Raw genomic sequence first — 22,900 nt, forward strand, 5'->3', positions numbered from 1 at the left:
ATATCAGAAAGCCACTTTTCATTTCTTCATGCTCCTTTTCTTCTTCTTTTTTAATTGTTCGTTCTTTAGAAAATGTTATTTTGGTTTTTACAATTTGTCTAACGCATAGCTTGCTTATCAGTTACTTCCGCCGTCACCTGGAACACTCATTGTCAGAAACAGAGATTAATGAAATAATGAAGGGGAAGTGGAAGTTTGGTTGGGAGGTTCCAGCTGTTGACAAGTCGTCAACCAGATGGCTAGGCACTGGCCAGTGTTTTCTGAAGGTTGTGCTTTGACCACTGAGTTTGGGTATTTATGCATTTTTTTTCCAATAATTGAGTTGTGTATTTGTTATTATATGCATTAAGAGAAGTGTCTGATATGGTAGTTATTCTTAACATTCATGAAATAAAGTGTAGAATGAAGCTGTCCAACTTCTGCTGTAGCTTTAAAAAGTTATTGATGTTTGGTTCTGTACTGCTTTCTTGTTTTCAGCAAATTAAACTTATGGTTCCCAAAGGGTATAGGTGTATGGTTGCCAGAAATGGGTTTAGGTACATATTTTACTTGAAACATGTATTCATATGGTTTCAAAAGATTTGATGAGTTTCTAGCAGACATTGATATAGTTTCTCAAGAATTGGTACGTGTTTGTAAAAAATTGATGCACAGTTACAAAAATAATAAGTATAGTTTTTCACATAGATATTTAAAAATTGAAAAAGATGTATCTATTTAATTAATTATTATTGTATTAATCTTTTAAGTTCATAATATGTAAAATCTCACTGAAAATGGTGCCCTTGTAGTATTAACATGGCATTTTGGTCTGAAATCTTAATAGAATTGAGCTTGATCATCTGTAATATCTTAGTAATGAGCTTTTATTAGCAGATGATGCCAGTTCTTTCTTAGTATTTGGGAATTTTCCAAATATTTGTTCTCCTATTTGTGGCTTCCAAAATGAGTTTCTTGCCATCATATGTTGCTGGTATGCCAGTCCAATGAACTATAATTAACCCATTGTTTGGTGAGAAGAGCTTGGTTGAGAGGAGAGCTCTCTTTTGGTATTTATTCTATATCATGCTTGACACTTCATTTACAAATATGTTCTCTTTTGGCTATTATCCTCACCAATATTGTAAAAAGCACATCATAAAGTGTACCATAAGCGATGTAAGTTACACTTTATCATATATTATTACATATCGTATCATAAGATTCACAAAAAAGATTTAAAATCGAATTAAAATAATATTAAACATAATTTTTTTAGAAATTAGAAAACTCAACCACAAAGAGAAACAAAACTCATTGGAGCAGTGACACTGCAATTTTAAGTAAATCTAGGAATGAAATAAACATGAAATAAATAAGACAAGTAACAATCAATAGACACTGGATGTCCTACAATAAAAATAACCATAATTACAATGTTTTAAAGGCGTACCTGTTGCATGTATCAGAAGGGTCTAAGATTAAACATTAAAAACTAAAAAATTAAAATCAACTAATTGGTCAATGGTCACACTATGTAAATTTTAAATAAAGTATTAACTATCCATATTTGCTTGAAGAGTTAGTGAGTTTATGTATTCCAAAAGAGAAGGTTTCATAATGTCTTCATTGATCATTTCTACTAGTCAGAACGAACACAAATTAAACAATGTGACTTTTTCCATAATAGATATCTTTCTTGTCTTCACTAATCACAATAAACTAAGAAGAAAAATTCTTTTTGTTCCTTGGCTTATGAAATCTTCGATTGGCTGCAACATGAAGGAAGCACAAACACACATACTAGAGTGGAGGGCAAAGCTCTAAATTGTCTTATTTCATTAAGAAAAGATATACAAGACAATTTACCCTCTTTATTGGGCTTATATTACAAGGAAGCATTACAAAGATTGAAAACCCTTAAGGTAAGAACGACAAAGAAACAATATAAAAAAGTATGTACTATAAAAATATATCAAATATCAAAATACCAACTATGCTCCTATGACACAACTTACTATTTTCAGCCCCCCTCAAACTCGAGATGGTGCAATAGGAACCATCACAAGTTTGGAGATTGAGGTTTGAAACTGAACGGTTGGTTGTGCCTTAATGAACACATTAGCAATTTGATGAACAGACTGAACATAGGGCAAGGTAATAATGCCATCAAGATACACCTGAGGTACAAAATGACAATCAATCTCTATATGTTGGGTATGTTCATGAGACTCTGGATTCTTAGCCAAATGGATAGCACTCTCATTATCGCAATGCAAACTGTTGACGATGCTAAAGTAACACACATATCCCTAAGTAATCGATGAAGCCAAATAATCTTTGCAGTAATCTGCGCCATAGCTCGATACTCAGCCTGCAATCCTCTGTTGCTTCTTGCTCTTCCAGGAGATCAAAGAGTCTTCAAGAAAGATACAGAAACATGTAGTAGAATGACAAGTACTACCACATCCTCCAAAATCAGAATCATAGTAGGCTTTAAGCTCAAGTGAAGAGGCTGAAGAGAAAAACAATACATAATGCATAGTATCTCTGACATACCGAATGATCCTCAATACTGCAACCACCATATGAACTGTATGGGGTGCACTCATACATTGTCTCACTAAATGCACAACATAGGCAATATTCGGTCGCGAAATTGTCAAGTAAATGAGGCTCCCAAACAACTGACGATATACTATAGGATCAACAAGAGGCTCACGATCTGTCGATCTAAGTCTAGCATTTGTCTCAATGGGCGTGTCTACATGCTTTTTATCCTCAACTAACCTAGCCCGAGTTACAAGGTTAACTGCATACTTATGTTGGGATAGTAAATGTCCTCTCTTAGTGTATGCAACCTCCAACCCAAGGAAATATTGCAGTACCCCTAACTCTTTCATCTTAAATAGCACGCAAGAATAGGCACATTCTTTGAGACCACACGAGCACTCTTATTTTGACTCATTTGCACTCATGTAACATGACACTCTTGAGTCAATCAACCCACGAAAATTAGGTTCAAATTCACCTTCATGAATTGTATCAAATGAGGAAGAAGATAGGGTTAAGGAAGTTGCAGAGTGAAAAGGTAACTGGTGCTCTAGCCCCTGCATATTCGATGTAGTCATAGCATTAGTATGTGTAGCTGCACTAGTCACAGCTGCTACATGGTCAAGACAAATTCCCTGGTTCTTCTCCAACCTAGGACGAGTATTTCATATGGGCAAGCCTCTTGTAGTAGTTACATTTTACTTTATCCTCCATCTTCTTGGAACACACAACCAATCAATCAACACCTAGCCAAATACTAGCCTCCATTACGCACACCAAGAGTCGATTCACCAATCTCTGGGTGAGCACAAACACATCGAGCAAACAACCATCAAATATGTGGTATATACAACACCCAAATGAAGCACCAAACATATACAATGTGCATTACTTACACAAACACCCAACTACTTGGTGTACATGTTGCTTAGACAATCCATCAAACACTTAGCTTGCACTAGCACAACAAGCAATGCTATTCACCCTAGCAATCACCAGTCAATATTCCACTTCAAACACAACATACAATCTCCAACACATGCTTCAAACAAACCACAATCAGTCACTCAAGCACTTCAACAGACATTTAGCATGTACAAGTATGCTCCAAAGCTTTAGCACATCAAATTCAAATAAAAATACCTTCAAAGAGCTTCGAACCTCAACTCAATTTTCAAATCTGTCCATCAACACAGAAAAAAAACTTTGTTATGTTAATAGAGGATCTCCAATACCAAGGAAGCCATAAATTCACAACTGCCACCTCTTGTTCGACAATCCCAAACTTAAAAATACACTCAAACGAATGTGTATTTTCACCAAACAAGGGTTTCAACACCTTTCTATATAAAAAACGACCCAAGTGGAACCAAACTCCCAAGTTAAGACTCTAAATACGATTCAGTATCCACTGATTTTTTATTTAGACAACAGTTTAGGAAATGTTGAAAAAATCATAACCTCCTCTAGACAACTCCAACTCAGATGAAACTTGCCTGTAAAGTCTTGTTTTTAGATGCTTTACCAACAGTGAAAGACCCAAATCAAACCTTCATGGTACTCTAGCACACTGTAGAGACGACACTATAGCTATGGCACTGTAGCGATGTTACTGTAGCGATGGCTCTGTAGCAACTTGCACTATCTTACTTCATACAATCCTCAAATCTATGATCTTTGCTAGCTCTGATGTCATCTTTCATTTGCTGCAATATGAAGGAAGCACAAGCACACACACGAGAGTGGAGGGCAAAACTCTAAATTGTCTTATTTCACTAAGAAAATATATGCAAGAGAGTTTACCCTCTTTATTGGGCTTACATTACAAGGAAACATTACAAAGATTGAAATACCCTAAGAAAGATAAGAACAAGAAAGAAACAATAAAAAAGTATGTACTATAAAAAGACATCAAATATCAAAATGCCATTTATGCCCCTAAGACACAACCTATTCACTATTTTCACATGAAATAGGTGAATAGGTCTTTAATAAAGTATTAGTTATGTGAAAAGATCTCATTAGTGAACAAATCATCTAAAGAAACTACCTAAAACAATTCAATAAAAATATGAAACATTAACAAAAGTATCTTACAATATAGCATGCATTACACGATGCGATATTGCATCTTTTAACATGATAGGATGCTAGGATGCACCACTTTCTCCGATTCCCTCTGGGTGGGTGGGGTGGGGGGGTGGGGGGGGGTGTTTGTGTATCCTATTGTATGGATTAGTGATACAACGACAAGTGCTTCACTAACCACTTTGAGTGCCTAGCCCCTTAATTCATAAGGATTTTCTTTCTATTTCTCATTTTCTTTTCCTCTGGTGGAAATATAGAAAGTACATGATATTTTGGTAGCTGTTGATTCCATTGGTGTTTGCCTCATCATCATTGACAGATAGTAAAGTTGCTTCATCATGATTGACAGAGTAGAGTCTAGATCTCCAATCTTTAGTAAATTGTGTTTTAGAAAATCTCATGTCCTAGAGTTTTCTAGAAGCTTTTTCTTTTCTCATTGGATGCTACAGGGTCAGACTGGAGTCGGCCTTTGAACTGTGATGTTGGCATCATTATCTTCAAATGTCATATGTGAATTTTGATTGATGCCTATTTTTCTATTAAAGACTGGGGCTTCTATCTTAAGTTTGATTTCAACTTTATTTGTTGTATATTCATGTTGTGTAGTCCCTGTGTTTTTCCACTTCAGGAGGATGATGAGAGTGGTGATTATGGCCTTAAGTCCCAGTTGTGTAGACATTGGCTAGACTTGTACAAAGGGTCTGGATCTGTTGATTTTCATTCATCTAGGCAGTGGAGGTTCTTTTCACTTTGTAAGTTCTTATATTCCAATACATTTAACCTTAATCCTTATGGTGATTCTATGCTTTGATGTGGACATTACTTTGTCTTGATTCCATAAAAACAACTAAACTAGTGAGGATGGTTTTCAATGAATGCCACTGTAAACCCTTTTTTTAATATGTTGATGGATTTTTTTTTCATTCTGTTGCATCTTACGTGGACATTATTACTTGTTGTAGGTAGTAGGTATCGTGATATTTTGCACTCTGACAAGAAGCCTTTCTATCTTAAGGGGCTAGAAGATTCAAATATCATGGATGCATACCTAATGCACTCTGTACGTGTAGATTCTTTGATTTTCTTTTCTTTTCCTCTCTAGAATAAGTATTTCTTCGTATTCTTGCTTCATTGCCCACAAACCCCCTCTTTGTTTGCCTAATTAATGTTACCAAATCATCCTTATGTTGCTTTGCTCATTGATTTTTTCTTGTAGTTGAATCATGTCTTCAGGGCAAGAGATATTGTTACTAAGAATAGTGCAAAACTGGCAAAGTTATCAGAGAGCAATGGTGATGCTGCTGCAGTTAGTGCTGGGCTACTGGATCAGGGGTTCACTCGTCCCAAGGTGCAGATTTTTTCCTCTACTATGTGGAAAGGCTGTGTTCTGCATCCTTTTTGTATTAAATTAGAAAGCTCGACTTAGATGTAATTGATATATCATGCCAGTTTTTCATTTCTATAGTGCTGATCACTCTACTTGTGATCTGAACTTTGTTCATCTTTTTGATATTCATCATTAATTTTCTATAGTTGCACTTGAGTTCCCTTTCTTGTATTAATGATATGAGATTATGTGTACACCTTACTTTTTGCTTCTTTTACTATTGTTCTTACTACATTTGAAATATTAAATAATGATATATAGTTTGGGCCTTTCCCTTTTCTGTTCTAATGTAAATGTTTGCGGGTTTATGCATGCTACACTTGTTAGTGTTCCATGTAATAGCAGGATACCACAAGCAGATATAGCACGAGTTCACTATGAGGCTGCTATTTTTTCACCTCTTTGGAGGTGAGATTTACTTGCTGAAGGATTTGAACGACATTCTAAAGCTCCTATCTTTATAAGGTCCTGACTTATTCTTGGATATGATATTTGAAGATGATGATTCTCCACTAGCTTTTGTGCCACATTATAAAGGAAAATTTTGTCATAATTGTTAATCATTTCACTGTGTATCCAAATCAAAAGCAGATACTACATCCTTTGCCATTTTCTACTCAACCTCCTTAAGGCAAACAATTAAGCATATGGCCTACCTTTTTCTAAATGCTTGATCCCTTGGTCCCATATTTGGTTTCAGTCTAAGGTTGATTAAAAGATCATACTTCTACATCATTTTAACCAAATAGTGGTTCCAAATTTTAGCTATTTTCTGCCACTAGTTCACAAATCCAAATTTAAGGTGCTCAAGTGGCTGTGTGCCTGCCACAAGAAAGACAGCTTTCTATGGGGTCTACACCTGACTGTGTGTCTCACATCAATGGAAAGAGGACCTTTCCACATGGAATGCTTCCTCCAATTGACTTTATGATGCAGGAGTGCAGCTGCGTGCAAGCCGGATCCATAAGAGATCCATTTTAGTTAGAATTTATTTGATTTTGTATTTAGTTTTTATCTTTTTGATGTAATGGATCCATCTTGGATCCGAAATAGACTTAGGGTTTCTTGTCCTCCCCTATAAATACTCATTATAAGGATTGTTCAGTGAGGTTGATTGGGTTGAAACTTGATATTTTCTCTAATTTTCTGCATTAGTTAATTAAGTTATTTTCCATTAACCTTGCTTTGGTAGCATAGATCCGTAGGAGTAGCATAACTTAGTTGTTTTTTTGCGAATTGGGCACATTTGCATCACTTTCACATTCTGTGCCTATTTAACAAAGTCTTACAAGTGGGAGAGGGATCAAACATTATTCTTTCAGTATGTCAGCACACCAATCTCGCATACAGAGTTCTGGTGTATAGGTGTTCTAGGTCCTATTGAACATCCCCCCCTCCCCTCCCCCCCCCCCCCCCCCCCCCCCCCCAAACTCAATGGTCTACGATGGACCTTGAGTTTGGATCTGATCTCATTCAACCGATCTGTTGGTAGTAGCAATCTAGTCTTGATGCACTAATTGTTTGACCACCAATTGCTTCTTAGTAGTGTTGAGGAATGCAATATGTGTATTATTAAATCTTGTGCTACCCTTCTCTTGTATATATGATTATTTCTGGAGGGTATTTTTATACATAGTCATGAGGTCATGTGGTCAACTATTTTTGTCTCTATATGTTGTACTCTTTCTTCATTCTTCATTTTCAATGAAGTTACTCCTTGTCTTTGTGCCTCCATTTTCTTCTTCTTAGTGTTTCTTGTTCATTGTGTAATAAGCAATATGATCCCGAATGAAGTGAACCTCTATTTCCACGTCCTTGTTCCAATTATAGAACACAGGATGCATTGTGGGATACGTTCGCACCAAAGTGTTGGCGTTGAAGAATAGTGGACATCTAGTTCATTTAAGAAATATTGGATCCAAATGAGTTCTGCTACAACATTAGCAACGGCCCTGTATTTGGCCTTAGTATTGGATGTAGCCCCTATATTTTGCCTCTTGAACATCCGAAAAGGTAGTGAGAGACCAATTAGCAGATGTCTTGATAAGAAGACCAAATTGGAGTGTATGCTTGATATGTCAAAGGATCCATTTAATCGTTGTCCAATGTTCAATAGTAGGTTTGTGCATAAACTGACACACCTTGTTAATTGGATATGCAAGATCCAGCTGTGATAAGGTGAGATATTAAAGTGCACCAACGATATTTCGGTATTGAGTTGGATCATGGTAAGCAGGTCCAGATCCAACAGAAAGAATAGAGGAGCTTGAAAGATGTGTATGAACTGGTTTAGCTCTAATCATGTTAGCTTGGTGAAGAAGGTCAATTATATATTTCTTTTGAGATAATATAAGTCCGTTGGGGGTCCACACTGCTTCGATACCAAGAAAAAAATTCAGGGCTCCAAGATCTTTTATAGCAAAGGCTTGTCTTAGATTTAAACTAAGTTTGCGAAGGTACTGAACCAAATTGCTGGTAACCAAGATGTCATCCATATAAACTGAGACATAAGCAACCACAAACAACTGCCTTAATATGAAGAGTGATGTATCGATTCAAGATCCAGAGAATCCCATAGCTAACAATGCCTTAATTTTTTTTTTCACGCCTTGGGTGCATGTTATAAGCCATAAATAGCTTTGCAGAGACTACATACATAATCATGATATTGTGGATCTTTGAAACCCAAAGGTTATTCCATAAAAATGACTTCATTAAGATCACCATGTGGAAATGCATTGAGCACATCCAACTGACGAATGGGCCACTGATTGCTCACTGCAATAGACAACTCTGTTCATATGGTAGTTGGTTTGACTACCAGGCCAAAGATTTCAAAATAGTCATACATTCTTCCTTATCATATCCTTTTGCAACGAGACAAGCATTGTATCTCTCTAATGAACCATCTGCCCTATGCTTTATTTTGAAATCCATTTGCTCCCGACTAAATTTTGAGATGGGTGTGGAGGTTCGAGGGTCCAAGTACCATTCTGCATTAAAGCCAAAAATTCCTTATCTATAGAAGCATACCAGTAAAGACCTTTGGTTAGCTTGGCGAAAGGTTTTTGGTTTGGCATCTTCAATAAATTGGGCTATGAGAGCACATGGCAGTGGATAAAGGGTAGAAAGATAAATTATTGGTGTACAATACCATCCTGAAATCGTGTAATCATTGGATGGGCACGGAGTGGTCTAGGTAGGGGCTCTAGTTGAATATGAAGTTGGTTGTCAGAAATGGGTGTCAATGAGGTTGACGACTCAAATAAAGGTGTTGAATCATGACTTGAGGTTGAGGGTTCATTGATAATGGGACCTTGGATCGGTGACGGTGGGTCACTATTTTGAATGGGTATGGGTTGAGTGACCATAGACTAGTTTTGAACATTTGATATAGGTCCAACAGGTGCGGGTACAGATACAGGAGTGGCAGATAGTGTAAGGCCAGGAGTTATGGGTGTGGTTGGAAAGGAAACCTCGATTCATCGAATACTACATTTCGAGAGACGAAGATTTTCCCCGTTATATGATGTAGGCATTGATAGCCCCGATGTGTATTACTATATCCTACAAACACTCTTAAGTTGTAATCAAGTTTATGGGATCTATGAGGTCTTAGGCACAGGTAACAGACACAACCAATTTTTTTTAAGAAACTTATAATCAGGTTTTTGTTTTAAAAGAATTTCAAAGGGTGATTTATGGCGTGTGACTTCAAACAGAATGTGGTTGATCAGATACACATCAACACATAAAGCATAACTCCAGCACTTGGTAGGAACCTCAGCTTGACTCATCAAACTTAGCCCTGTGTCAACATTGTGATGGTGTTTGCATTCTGCAACACCGTTTTGCTCATGGGTGTGAGGACTAGATACCCTATGTGAAATGAAACAAGAGTGCACTATTACAATGCCAATGAAAGGCTAAGGAAGTGCATGAATAAAAATGGTCACTAATGGACCAATAACAATCTCACAAGGGAGATATCGAACATCACTTTCACAAAATAGCACAAGGCTTAAAGCCAAAATGATATTCATATATTCACACAAAATGCTTTTACAAGCATTGGCTTACAATAAGAAGTGAGGCTCTATTTATAGAGCCTCACTTGCTCTCACAAAAGGGGGCAGTCCAACATGCGTTGGACTGCCTCCATAGGTCAATGTTATGACCGTTGGGGGCAGTCCAACGTCTAGTTGGACTGTCAGGCCCCCAACGGCTACATAAAATTCAAAAAACAAAAAATAGAAAAAACAAAAAATAAAAAACTAAAAGATTTTTCAGTTCCTAATGGACTGTGCTAAAGTAAAAACAACAACAACTATGCCTTCATCCCAAAAAAATTGGGATCGGCGATATGAACCAAAAAAGAAAATCATTCTAGGTCCTCCACATGAATCCTTCTCCTCCAATCATTTCTATCCAATGCCATGTCCTCGGTGAGGTTCAAAGCATTCATATCCTTTCCTATCATCTCCATCCAAGTCTTCTTAGGCCTACCCCGACCTCTTTTAACTAATATATTTTGCCATTTCTCCATCCTTCTAACAGGAGCATCATTAGGCCTTCGCCGAATATGCCCAAACCACCATAAACGATTTTCTCTCATCTTATTTTCAATGGATGCAACGCCTACCTTCTTACGTATCTCCTCGTTTCGAATCTTATCTTTTATTGTATTTCCAAACATCCATCGAAGCATACGCATCTCAGCTACACTCATTTTTTGAATATGATGTCTCTTTGCAGCCCAACATTCCGTACCATATAGTAAAGCGAGCCTAATTGTCGTCCTATAAAACTTTCCCTTCAACCGCATTGGCATTCTACGATCGCACAACACTCCAGTTGCACTTTTCTATTTTATCCACCCAACCTTTATCCTATGGTTTACATCTCCATCAATTTCTCCATCCTTTTGAATGATAGATCCCAAATATTTGAAATAGTTATCCACTGATATTTCTTGCTCGCCAAGCTTCACTACACTCTCATCGCTACTGCGTTGCTTACTAAACCGACATTCCATATATTCTGTCTTACTCTTACTCAACGTAAAACCTCTTGCTTCCAATGTTTGTCTCCATAATTCTAACTTAGCATTAACCCCAACTCTAGACTCATCAATCAAAACAATATCATCAGCAAACAACATACACCACGACACATTTTCTTGAATTGTTTTCGTAAGCTCATCCATCACTATAGCAAATAGGAAAGGGCTTAATGTAGATCCTTGTTGTAACCCAAGTGTTATAGGAAAATTGTTTGTCACCCCTCCACAAGTGCGGACATTGGTTACTACTCCTTCGTACATATCTTAATTATACTAATGTACTTGAGAGAAACACCTTTCTTCATCATTGTCCACCAGAGAACATCCATAGGTACTCTATCGTATGCCTTCCCTAAATCAATAAAAACTATATGCAAATCTTTGTTCCTCTCTCTATATCTCTCAATAATTTGTTTAAGAAGATGTATAGCTTCCATAGTTGATCTTCCAGGCATAAAAACAAATTGATTCTCCGATATCATGACAACCTTCCTCAACCTATGCTCAATCACCCTCTCCCAAAGTTTCATAGTATGACTCATGAGTTTTATACCACGATAGTTTATGCAATCTTGTATGTCACCCTTATTCTTATATAGAGGCACCAAAATACTCTTCCTCCACTCGTTAGGCATCTTATTTGTCCGCCAAATCTTGTTAAAAAGATTTGTCAACCATTCTAAATCACTCTCACCCAAGCATTTCCAAGCCTCGATAGGTATACCATCTGGTCCAACTACCTTTCTTGATTTCATTTTCTTTAAAGCCTCTGCAATTTTTTTCTTTTGAATCTTGCACATGAAGTCACAATTCATCTCATGAAAAGGAATGGAGAAGTCTCCAAGATCCCGAGCATGACTTCCATTAAAAAGCTTATCAAAATAATCTTTCCATCTCTCCTTAATCTCCTCATATTTGACTAAAACCCTTTGAGTTTCATCTTTGATGCATCTAATCATACCCAGATCCCTCGATTTCCTATCTCTCATCTTTGCAAGCCTATAAATATCCTTTTCACCCTCTTTGGTATCCAACTTGTCATAAACCTCCTTATATAACTTATCATTCGCGTTTCAAACTACTTTTTTAGCTTCCTTCTTTGTTATAATATACTTCTCCAAATTCTCATTATCAAGACTCTTACTTAGATTTCTATAAACTCTCTTTTAACCTTAATAGCTAATTTGACATCCTCGTACCACCCTGATATATCCTTACCTAGCGGTGCACCGCCTTTAGACTCACCCAATACCTCCTTAGCCACCTTTCTCATGCCACCTGCTATCTTATTCCACATTGATTCTGAATCCTCCTCGAGACACCAATCAACTTCCTTAACTACCTGCTCTACAAACATTCCTTGTTTAGCTACTTTCAGTGCCCACCACTTAATTCTAAGATCTATCCTATGTCTATCCCTTTTGCGGCATTTTCTAATTCTAAGATCTAAAATTAAGACTCTATGTTGTGTAGCTACACTTTCTCTCGGTATAACCTTACAATCGATGCAACAACCCCTATCTCTCGTTCTAAGTAGGAAAAAATCTATCTGACTCGTATTAACCTCACTTTTAAATGTTACTAGGTGAGACTTTCTCTTCCTAAACCAAGTGTTTGCTAAGATCATATCATAGGACAAACCAAAATCTAAAATCCTTTCTTCACTTTCGTTTCTTTCTCCTATACCATAGCCTCCATGGATACTCTCAAATCCATCTCTATTAATGCCTACATGCCCATTAAGGTCACTGCCGATGAAAATCTTTTTTCCATGAGATATCCCTTGTACTACTCCATCTAAATCTTCCCAAAATTGACGCTTGATGGAAACATCTAAACCTACTGTGCTAAAGTACAATATATGAAATTGTAAAAATATTCACGAAGAGACAATCCACATCCAAGCACTAATACTTTATAAAAGATGTGCTCAAATGCACTCAAACAACACTTGAACAAATACGCATACAAGCGTAAAATAATCAAACATGCACAAAGGCATGCGATGAATGCAATAATCAAAAAGGAAATGCTTGAGATTCTCAAGCTTATTTTTACAAAGGGGGAGAACCCCTATATATACACATCCACACAAGAGGAGCCAACATGGGGGCTCCCAAGGGAGTCGTTGGGAGCCCCCAACGGTCACATTTGTGACCGTTGTGGGGGCCCCAATGACTCTATTGGGAGGCCCCCAATGTGGTTCAAAAAACAAAAAATAAAAGATAAAAAATAATAAAAGAAAAAGAAAAAGTTAAAAAAATAATTACAACCATAATTCTAAAGGGAATATGCGTAAAAGGGAAAATTACAAAAATACCCTTTTGGGTATTATAATAATAAAAATATATATATATATATATATATATAGAGAGAGAGAGAGAGAGATACATATACATGCATACATGATATATATGTATATGTATCTCTATATATATACATGTAATGAAATTTGGAGTTACATTTTAACATAAATGACCAAAAAGCCCCTGATATTCGTATATTTATAAATATACGTATATCAAGAATTACATATTATTAACACTCCCCCTCAAACTTACGGTGAGATCACCGAAAGTTTGCTAAGAAACAAGAATCTTGGTAGAGGAAGAACTTTGGTGAAGAAATTTGCAATCTGAAATTCAGACTCAACATAAGGTAAGATAATTGTCCCCTTCAAATACTCTTCACGAACGTAGTGACAATCCATTTTAATATGTTTTGTTCGCTCGTGAAAGGCATGATTGATGGCAATATATATGACACTTTTGTTGTCGCGACATAATTTTGAAGGCTTTGAAATATCAACTCTCATATCTGTAAGTAATGCTCGCATCTACACAACTTCGGTGGTTGTTGTAGCCATTTACCTATACTCAGCTTCAGTGGAGGATAAAGACACCTTTTGTTGTTTCTTGTATCGCCAAAAGATGAGGGAATTACCTAAAAAGACACAAAAACCAGTACTTGAGTGACAGTTATTGGGGTCTCCTCTCCAGTCAGAATCAGTATAAGCAATAAGATTTAAAGATGAGGAAGAGGATAAGAATAACCCTTTAGAAATAGTTTTCTGGATGTATCGAACTATTCTCATGTGAACTGATGTGGGTGCATGTTGAAATTGGCTGGCATTGTGTACAACTTGTGCGATGCCAGATCTAGAAATAGAAAGGTACATTAGCGATCCGATAAGTTGCCTATAGAGAGTTGGATCATCTAATAGTACTCCATCTTCAACTGTCATTTTTGCATTTATCATCTCAGGTGTGTCTGCACACTTTGTGTCAGTGATTCCCGAACATGCAACAATATCTGCTGCAAACTTGATTTGAGACAAAATGTATCTCCTTGGCGAGTAAGCCACTTCAATTCCTAGAAAATATCTCAAAAACCAAGGTCAGTCATGTCAAAAGACCTTTTAAGCATAACTTTAATTTCTTCAATTTCCTTTTTATCATTGCCAGTGATGATCATATCATCAACATACAAAAGAATAATAATAAGTGAAGTACCGGTAGATCTTACAAATAAAGCAGTGCCAGTGTAACAGGATTTAAAACCAAAGTTCAATATAGTATTACTAAACTAATAGTCAAACCGAGAGGAGGATCCATGCACACTTCTTCATTTAAATTTTCATTTAGGAATGCATTTTTAACATCTAATTGATAAATAGGCCATTTTCTAATGGATGCTACTGCAACTAAAGTCCTAACTGTGGTCATACGAGCTATTGTAGCAAATGTCTCTTCATAATCTATTCCATATTCTTAGGAGTATCCTTTTTGCAACTAATCGTGCTTTATACCTTTCTAGGGACTCATCTACACCCTATAGTCTTTTTTTCCTTGGGAAGAGGTTAAATTGTCCAGGTATGAGCTTTATGTAGTGCATCTAATTCTATCTTCATGGCTTCTACCCACTCGTCTATGTTTTTAAATTCATTGTAGTTAGATGGTTCATGATATGAATGGATAGCTAGAAGGTAAGCTCTATAATTTGGAGTAAAAGATTCATATGACACAAATCTAGTTGGAGGCCTATGGATTCATTCAGATCTCCTAACATTAGTTTCCTCAATATTTGTTGATTGATTATATCTTTCAAAGGTACATGAATGCTCCCCATTACTTCGTCTAGAATACTGTACGAGATTTTAGGATGGTTCTCTTTCTTCACTAGTCATTAATAGATTTGACATTTTCAACGTCATTAACAATTTCATTATTTGATTTAGGTAATAAATCAAATAAAAAGGCATACTCGGCTTCTTCCTTGGATTTTTCAAAATTAAATCCATTTTCTTTTAAGAAAAGTGACATTTCTGGACACATAAAGTTTGTCATTTGTTTGATCATAGCATCGATAACCTTTTTTATTCTCAGCATATCCAAGAAAGACACATTTTATGGCTTTGGGAGAGAGTTTGTTATATTTTACAAGGAGCACAAAACACTTACATCCAAATAACCTTCAAGTTAGGAGAAATTTAAAAAAAAAATTCAATTGGAGATTTGTTTTTCAAGACTTGAGAAGGCATTCTATTTATTAAATATATTGCAGTAAGTGCAGCTTCGGCCCAAAATTGTTTTAGAATATTCTTTGAGATAAGAAGGATTCTAGCAGTCTCAGTAATATAACTATGCTTTCTTTCAAAAATGTCATTTTGTTGAGGAGTCCCTAAACAAGATCGTTGGTGTAAAATTCCATGAGTTTTTAGATATGATTGAAATTCATTTGAGAGAAACTCTCCTCCTGAGTCAGAGCAGAAGACTTTAATATTTGTTTTAAATTGGTTTATAACAAGGTTGTGAAAATTTTTAAAACACGAAAAAACTTTTGATTTAAGCTTGAGGAAGAAAATCCAAGTATGTCTACTGAAATCATCTATGAATGTAACATAATATGAATATCCTCCCTTTGACATAACAGGAGTGAGACCCCATACATCCGAGTACACCAATTCAAAGATTTCACTAGATAAGGAAGTTCTTAATCCAAAAGGTATCATTTGCATTTTTTCAAGTATTCAATCTTCACATACAAAATCTTTATCTTTACAAAAAATTTTCAAAAATGAAAAATAAGATAATTTGGATAAACTTAGATGTCCTAATCTTTTATGCCAAAGATCTAAATCCATATCTTTGACATGATTAAAAAAAGAGTTTTTGGGCAGACATAAAAAGTCCATATAATAGAGATTTTCTCTTCTATGGCCTTGCCCAATCAACTTCCCTGACTGGAGATCCTACACCCAACAAGTCTTATATGAGAAGAAGACTTTACACCGGTTATCGAAAATTTGAGAAACTGAAAAAAGGTTTAAATCTAATTTTGGAATAACCCTTATGTTTGGAACAAATTTTTTTTGAAGTGTCTTTAAGATTTCCTATAATTTTGACTTTTAAAGAAGTGCCATCGGCGGTTGACACACATGAAAAGTATGAATTGGTGCAATCGGATAGTAGAGATTCATTATATGTCATATGAAAAGACACTCTTGAATCCAAAATCCAAGTGGACTTACCTGGAGGAGAGGAGAAAGAGATGGTGACACCGGATGTAGAAGGAGTATCCTTAAGGATGTGTGAAACGGCCTCCGCTATTTGAGCAATTGTCAAGTCATTGAAATTGCCTTCTTTCTTGATATCTTGAGTTTCTTCACTTAAAACGGCTACCTTCTTGAATTTGGGGCAATTCGGTCTTATGTGTTCCGATTCCTTACAACGATGACAAATGATTTTACCCTTGTATCCTCCATGATGTCCTTCCCCATTGTTTTTCTTTTCAAAATGAGGGGGTTTATATGTTTTTACAAAGTTTTCGGGTCTTTACCATGGCAAAAACCTTATCATTTGACTTGTGCATGCCAAGTCTTGTTTTCTCTTGGAAAATTTGTGCAAGAGCATCACTTATAGAAGGAATTGAGGTCCTATGAAGTAAAGAGGACCTAACTTGTTCAAATTTCGGTCGGAGGCCATAAAGGAAAGAAAAAAGATTTTTTCTTTCTATTTGAACTTTTCTCATTTCTATAGCTGAACCTTCCCATTTAGGTTCTAACATGGCTAATTCGTCCCAAATGGGAGACAAAACCCCATAGAAATCTCTCACACTTTTGTCTCCTTGTTTAGCATTACGTACCTTGTCTTGGAGGTAATATAATCTAGCCATATCCCTTTGAATGAAGGAATTCTTTAAGAAGATCCATGCATCGCATGCCTTCTTGAACTTGATGATGTTGGTGGCAATCTTAAATTCCATGGTATTTATAAACTATGAGAGGATTTGAGTGTTGCTTGCTTCCCAATCTTCCAACTTATCTTGGTATTCTTGTAAAGTCTTTTCCTTTTATTCTTCGGACAATACTTTGACTTGATCTCTTTCTCTTTTAGTCAATTTGAGTTGGGGTTCATTAGTGGAGCTATTAATAAAGCCCCATAGCCTTTTGCCTTTGATGTGATTCATTATTGCCGTCGCTCACATCAAATAGTTCTCATTTAGCTTGTATGTGATGACGGAGGCAGAATCTCTTTCTTCCATAATGAATTGCAAAAAAATTGAATAGAGAAGCGGCTAGCACAAGCGTGAAGGGCACTACCACACGAAGGATCACTAAAGAAGCTTTTTCAAAGACCTTAGCTCTGATACCATGAAATGAAACAATAGTGCACTATTACCATGCCAATGAAAGGCTAAAGAAGTGCACAAATAAAAATGATCACTAATGGACCAATAACAATCTCACGAAGGAGATACCGAACATCACTTTCACAAAATAGCACAAGGCTTAAAGCCAAAAAGGAATTTCATATATTCACACAAAATGCTTTTACAAGCATTGGCTTACAATAAGAAGCCTCACTTGCTCTCACAAAAGGGGGGCAGTCCAACATGCGTTGGACTGTCGGCCCCCCAACGGCTACATAAAATTCAAAAAACAAAAAATAGAAAAAACAAAAAATAAAAAACTAAAAGATTTTTCAGTCCCCAATGGACTGTGCTAAAGTGCAGTATATGAAATGACCAAAAAGCCCCTGATATACGTATATTTATAAATATACGTATATCAAGAATTACATATTATTTTAACACTATAGCTAATACCATTTTATTGAGGTGTGTTTACAAAAGATTTTTGATGCAAAATGCTGTGATTTTTCAAATAATTTTTAAAGTCATTGGATATATATTTTCCCTGAATCAGAACGAAATATAGAAATATTGGTTTTAAGTAGATTTCTGACAAGGTTATGAATAGTTTTGAAGGTTTCAAAAACTTCATAATTATGCTTAAGAAAGTAAATCCAAGTGAAACGAGAATAATCATCCACAAAAATCACATAATAAATAAATCTTCCTTTAGAGGCAACCAGAGCAGGTCCCCAAACATCCGAGTATATTAATTTAAGTGGTTTGGAAGCAAAAAAAGTTCTTTCTTGATAAAGAATGACTTTCATTTTCCCAAGAATACAATCAGTACATTGGATTTTTTATTACAAAATTTTTTCAAGTGAGATACATTGGATACCTTAGAAATACTAGGATGACCTAGTCTTTGATGCAAAAAAAAATCTATTTTTTGTACATTGAAACAAAAAGTATCTTTGGGAATGATCAACCGGTCCATATAGTAATGATCTCTTTCTCTATGTCCTCCAATCTGCTTGTTAGATGCGAAGGAGATACTACAACCATGGTTGATTATTTGGGAAACTGAAAGAAGATTTAAATTAAGTTTTGGAATGATTATGACTTTTGATAAAGAAGCTTGAAGAATTTGTAAAGTTTTCAATTCCTTTGATTTCAAGGGAGGATCCATCTGCGGTAAAAACATTAGATCTACTTGAATTAATACTACAATCAGAAGGTATAGTACTATTAGCGGTCACATAAAATGAAGCACCAGAATCAAAGAGCCAAAAAATCTTATCGAGAGGTGAGGAAGAGGAGACTGCGACACTGGTTAAGGAGGATGAGCCTTTGAGGAGCAGTTGTAGAGCTTCAACGAGTTGGGATAAAGACATGTTTTTGTAACTGGTGTTGGTAGTATCTTTGTCTTCGTGAGGAGCTTCTAAGATGACTACTTTTTTCTTATCCTTTTTGAATTTAGGGCAATATGGTTTGATGTGCCTCGGTTCTCCACAGTTATAAAAAATATTTTTCCCTTTTTTAGCATCATTTTTCTCATCATATCTACCATCATTCCTCCTTAGCCTCCCAAAATTATTCTTGTTGAAATAGGAGGCTTATAGGAATAAGTATTAGCACTGGGTCTAGATACCACCAATACATTGTCTTTGGTCTCCTTAGATCCGATCATGGATTTTAGCTTTGTTTCTTTCTGTTATACTTGGGCTAAAATGTCATGCAAGGGAGGAAGCTCCTCTTGCTTACTGTGGATGATAGAAACCCGAACATGTTCATATTTGGGCCTAAGTCCTCTCATAAATTGGAAAAATTGCTCACTAAGGATATGATTTTTCCTACGGCAAGCATCATTAAGGGTATCCCAAATATGCTCCGTTTTAGCCATTTGGTCCCAAAGTCTTTTGAGAGTTTCATATTTCTCTTTGACACTTTTTTCTCCTTGCCTGCAATTACGAATCATATCTTGCAATTCTCATTTATGGGCAACACCATTTTGGGTGTAGGTTTCTTTGATAAAATCCCACGCTTCATTGGCCCTCTCAAATTCCAATATATTTTCATAAGGTTCTTCACACATACTTCCTATAAGTAAGGATAAAATCTTGGCATGTCTAACATCTCATGCTACAATGACCTTTTTATTGTCTAAAAGAGTCTTCTCTGTGTCATTGTCTTTAAGAGATTCCTCTTTAGTTACAGAATCCTCTCCACAAATAGATTTAGTAAGAATATGGAACCATCAACATAGTCCCACAAGTCTTTGCCAACCAAGATTCTTTTTCCACATGTTATAATTTTTCCCATCAAACTTGATGGGAACAACCGTAACTACTTCCTTTTCGGCCATCGTACTAAGAGAAGAGAAGAGATCAATGTTGTGAAAAACGTTGAGGTGTAGCGAGGTGCTCCACAAAAAACTGAAGCGAGGCGTAAGCCTCAATTTTTTTTTGAAAACTTAAAAAAACTATATAAATATATCTAAAAATATAAATAAATAAATAAATAAATAAATAAATAAATAAATAAATAAATGCTTTATTGATGAAGCAACAACCAATACGAAATAAAAAAACTCAAATAAATACTTAAAAATATGAGATTAGCATGTAAAAGTATGTGAAAAACTTATTATATAACTAAGAAACTGATTATATAATTGAGAAACAAATTATATAACTTAGAAACAAATTATATAGCTGTGAAAAAAACTACACATCATAACAAGATTAAAAAAACTGATTAAAAAAACTGATTAAAAAAACTATAAAAAAATAACTAAGAAACTGATTATATAACTGAGAAACTAATTATATAATTGAAAAACTAATTATATAACTTAGAAACAAATTATATAGCTTTGAAAAAAAACTACATAGCATAACAGGATTATGTCCTAAATATATAACATATATAATTGAAAAACTGATTATATAACTGAGAAACTGATTATATAAAAAACTTCTTCTTCTTCTTCTTTTGCACGCCTTAGGCTGGTGCCTTGAGGCGCAGAGGGCCTTGCCTCAAGTTGAGGCACACCTTTTGCTCCTCAAGGTACGCTTTTAACAACACTGGAAGAGATAGAGAGAAGAGAGAAAAAGTGTTGATGATGAACTTTTTCCAAAGTGATGAAGTTCATGGACACTCGTTCCTCCTTCACGCATCTTGGAATGAATGTTCCTTCATGCATCTTGGAATGAATGTTCCTTCACTTCATCGTCACCTCACGCTCAGATACAATGTAATAAAATACAAAAGCACAAGTAGATGCCACTTATGGGCTTACAAGAACACAATAACACAAGAGCAGAAACACCTCTCATGGGTCAATACAAGAATACAAGCATAAACCCACTAATTGGCAAGAGAAAGTGCATAAAAACTATAAATTTATATTTCATCAAGTGCTTGAGACAAGCATGTATTATAATAGGGAGAATGGCATTATTGGATGCTGCTGTCATTGTCTAATCTTAGGATTTTGAGCACTTTCCCTTAACTGAGACTTACTGCTGTTACTTTCCTTTGATTGAGATTCTCTTCTGCTCACTCTATCTGGTCCATTATCCTTTGATCCGATCTCTAATAGGTGGTTTGGCTGGACTACAAGAAATACAGAATAAAAAAAAGGAAAAAAGGTTTATCCTGAATAAGTTTGGACAGGATTGACACTTCTATAACGGATTCACTAAACTGATATTTTTTGATATGACCTCTGGTCGCCAATTGATTCTTTTCTATGAATTTTTTTGATAAGCCTATATGCTATCAGTGGAGCCACACCAAATGACCTAATGTCATGTCTTATTGAGCACCACACAGATACATGTGTGTGTTTATGTTATAATGATTGTGTTCTGTTTTTCTTTTTTTTTCTTTTTTATTTTGCAATTTTCTCTTTATACACATGTTTTTCTATATTTTATTATTGTGTAAGGCCTCTTGTTTCATGCTTCATTCTTAGATGTTTATAATTTTTTTTTTTAATATTAACTTCTTGCCCTACCTGTTCAGGTTCTGATCTTATTGCCAATCAGAAGCATTGCACTGCGTGTTGTCAAGAGGTTAATTGAACTAACACCTCCATCACTCAGAGTATGATCAGAACTTCACTTAAGAATTGCATATTCCTATGATCACTCCTGAAAGTTGCTTTTTCATTTTCTAATTTGTGAGTATGCGTGTTCAAAGTATGTTTTGTGCATGCAACCTCTAGTTGATGTTAATTACTGTTGTCCCTGTCATCCCTTGTATAGGTTGGTCTTGTGATGACCTTTTTGTTAATTTTTAGTAGTACTGATGTCTTTACATAATGATTCTTGGTGTCAAAAAGTTTAAATAAAAAATGTGTAATTTTATAATTTTGCATGTCATTGGCTATGACAACCAATATTAAATACAGTAAATGACCACACTATCTTCTAAAAATGGCAAGTTCTCTAAAAAATCCACAAATATGCCAAAATTCTCCCCTTGTCCAAAATCATTGAATGTCGACTTATTTAGGACCATTTTACCCTTCACAACATATTTGTGTAGACTTGCACAAATATGTTGTGAACCTCCGAATATGGTTAAAAACTTAAAATCACCCAGTAGATTCGCAACATATTTGCGTGGACCTCCTCACGTTCGCACAAATATGTTGTGAACCTCCAAATGTGGTTAAAATCACTTAGGAGATTTGCATAATATCTGCTTAGGCCTTCTGACGTCTTAGTTGTCAAAGGCGGCGCATAGGCAACCTAGGCACGGCCACACTGCCTGGGCTTTTGGGTTTGGGCAGTGGGGCCCTTTTTTACCGTATAGTTGCCGCCTAGGTTGAGACTGCCTAGGCTTAAAGCCTATTTTTGTTCTTTTTTTTAACTGGTCAACCATGCTAAAAGGGAGGTATAAAAACGGGAAGGGTGTAACCCTTCCCACTTTTCTCTCTCTCTCTCTCCCCTTTTGTTCTCTCCCTCTCGGTTTGTTGCAACAAGAAGGTACACTCCTCTCTCTCTCTCTCACAGTTTCTCACTCACACACTCTATGTTTCTCGCTCCCCCCCCCCCCCCCCCCTTTTGTTCTCTCCCTCTCGGTTTGTTGCAACAAGAAGGTACACTCCTCTCTCTCTCTTTGTCTCTGTCACTCACATTCACTCTCTCTCGGTTTGCTGTCTCCATCCCTATTTTCTTTTTCTTCTC

The 22,900-nt window shown here is 35.9% G+C and overlaps 1 protein-coding gene across 1 annotated transcript in view; it reads left to right on the forward strand.

The window, feature by feature from the left end:
* Positions 1–22,900, forward strand: part of NOF1 (U3 small nucleolar RNA-associated protein) — a 61,290-nt gene that overhangs the window by 6,192 nt on the left and 32,198 nt on the right. The window contains exons 2-6 of the mRNA XM_090013503.1: positions 122–266; positions 5,249–5,372; positions 5,583–5,680; positions 5,837–5,968; positions 21,732–21,812. Coding sequence (XP_089869629.1) covers positions 122–266; positions 5,249–5,372; positions 5,583–5,680; positions 5,837–5,968; positions 21,732–21,812 — 580 coding nt within the window. The remainder of the gene's footprint in view (positions 1–121; positions 267–5,248; positions 5,373–5,582; positions 5,681–5,836; positions 5,969–21,731; positions 21,813–22,900) is intronic.

Source organism: Nuphar pumila, chromosome 7 (assembly GCF_984573655.1).
Source record: "Nuphar pumila chromosome 7, dmNupPumi1.hap1.1, whole genome shotgun sequence".
Lineage (NCBI taxonomy): Eukaryota > Viridiplantae > Streptophyta > Magnoliopsida > Nymphaeales > Nymphaeaceae > Nuphar > Nuphar pumila.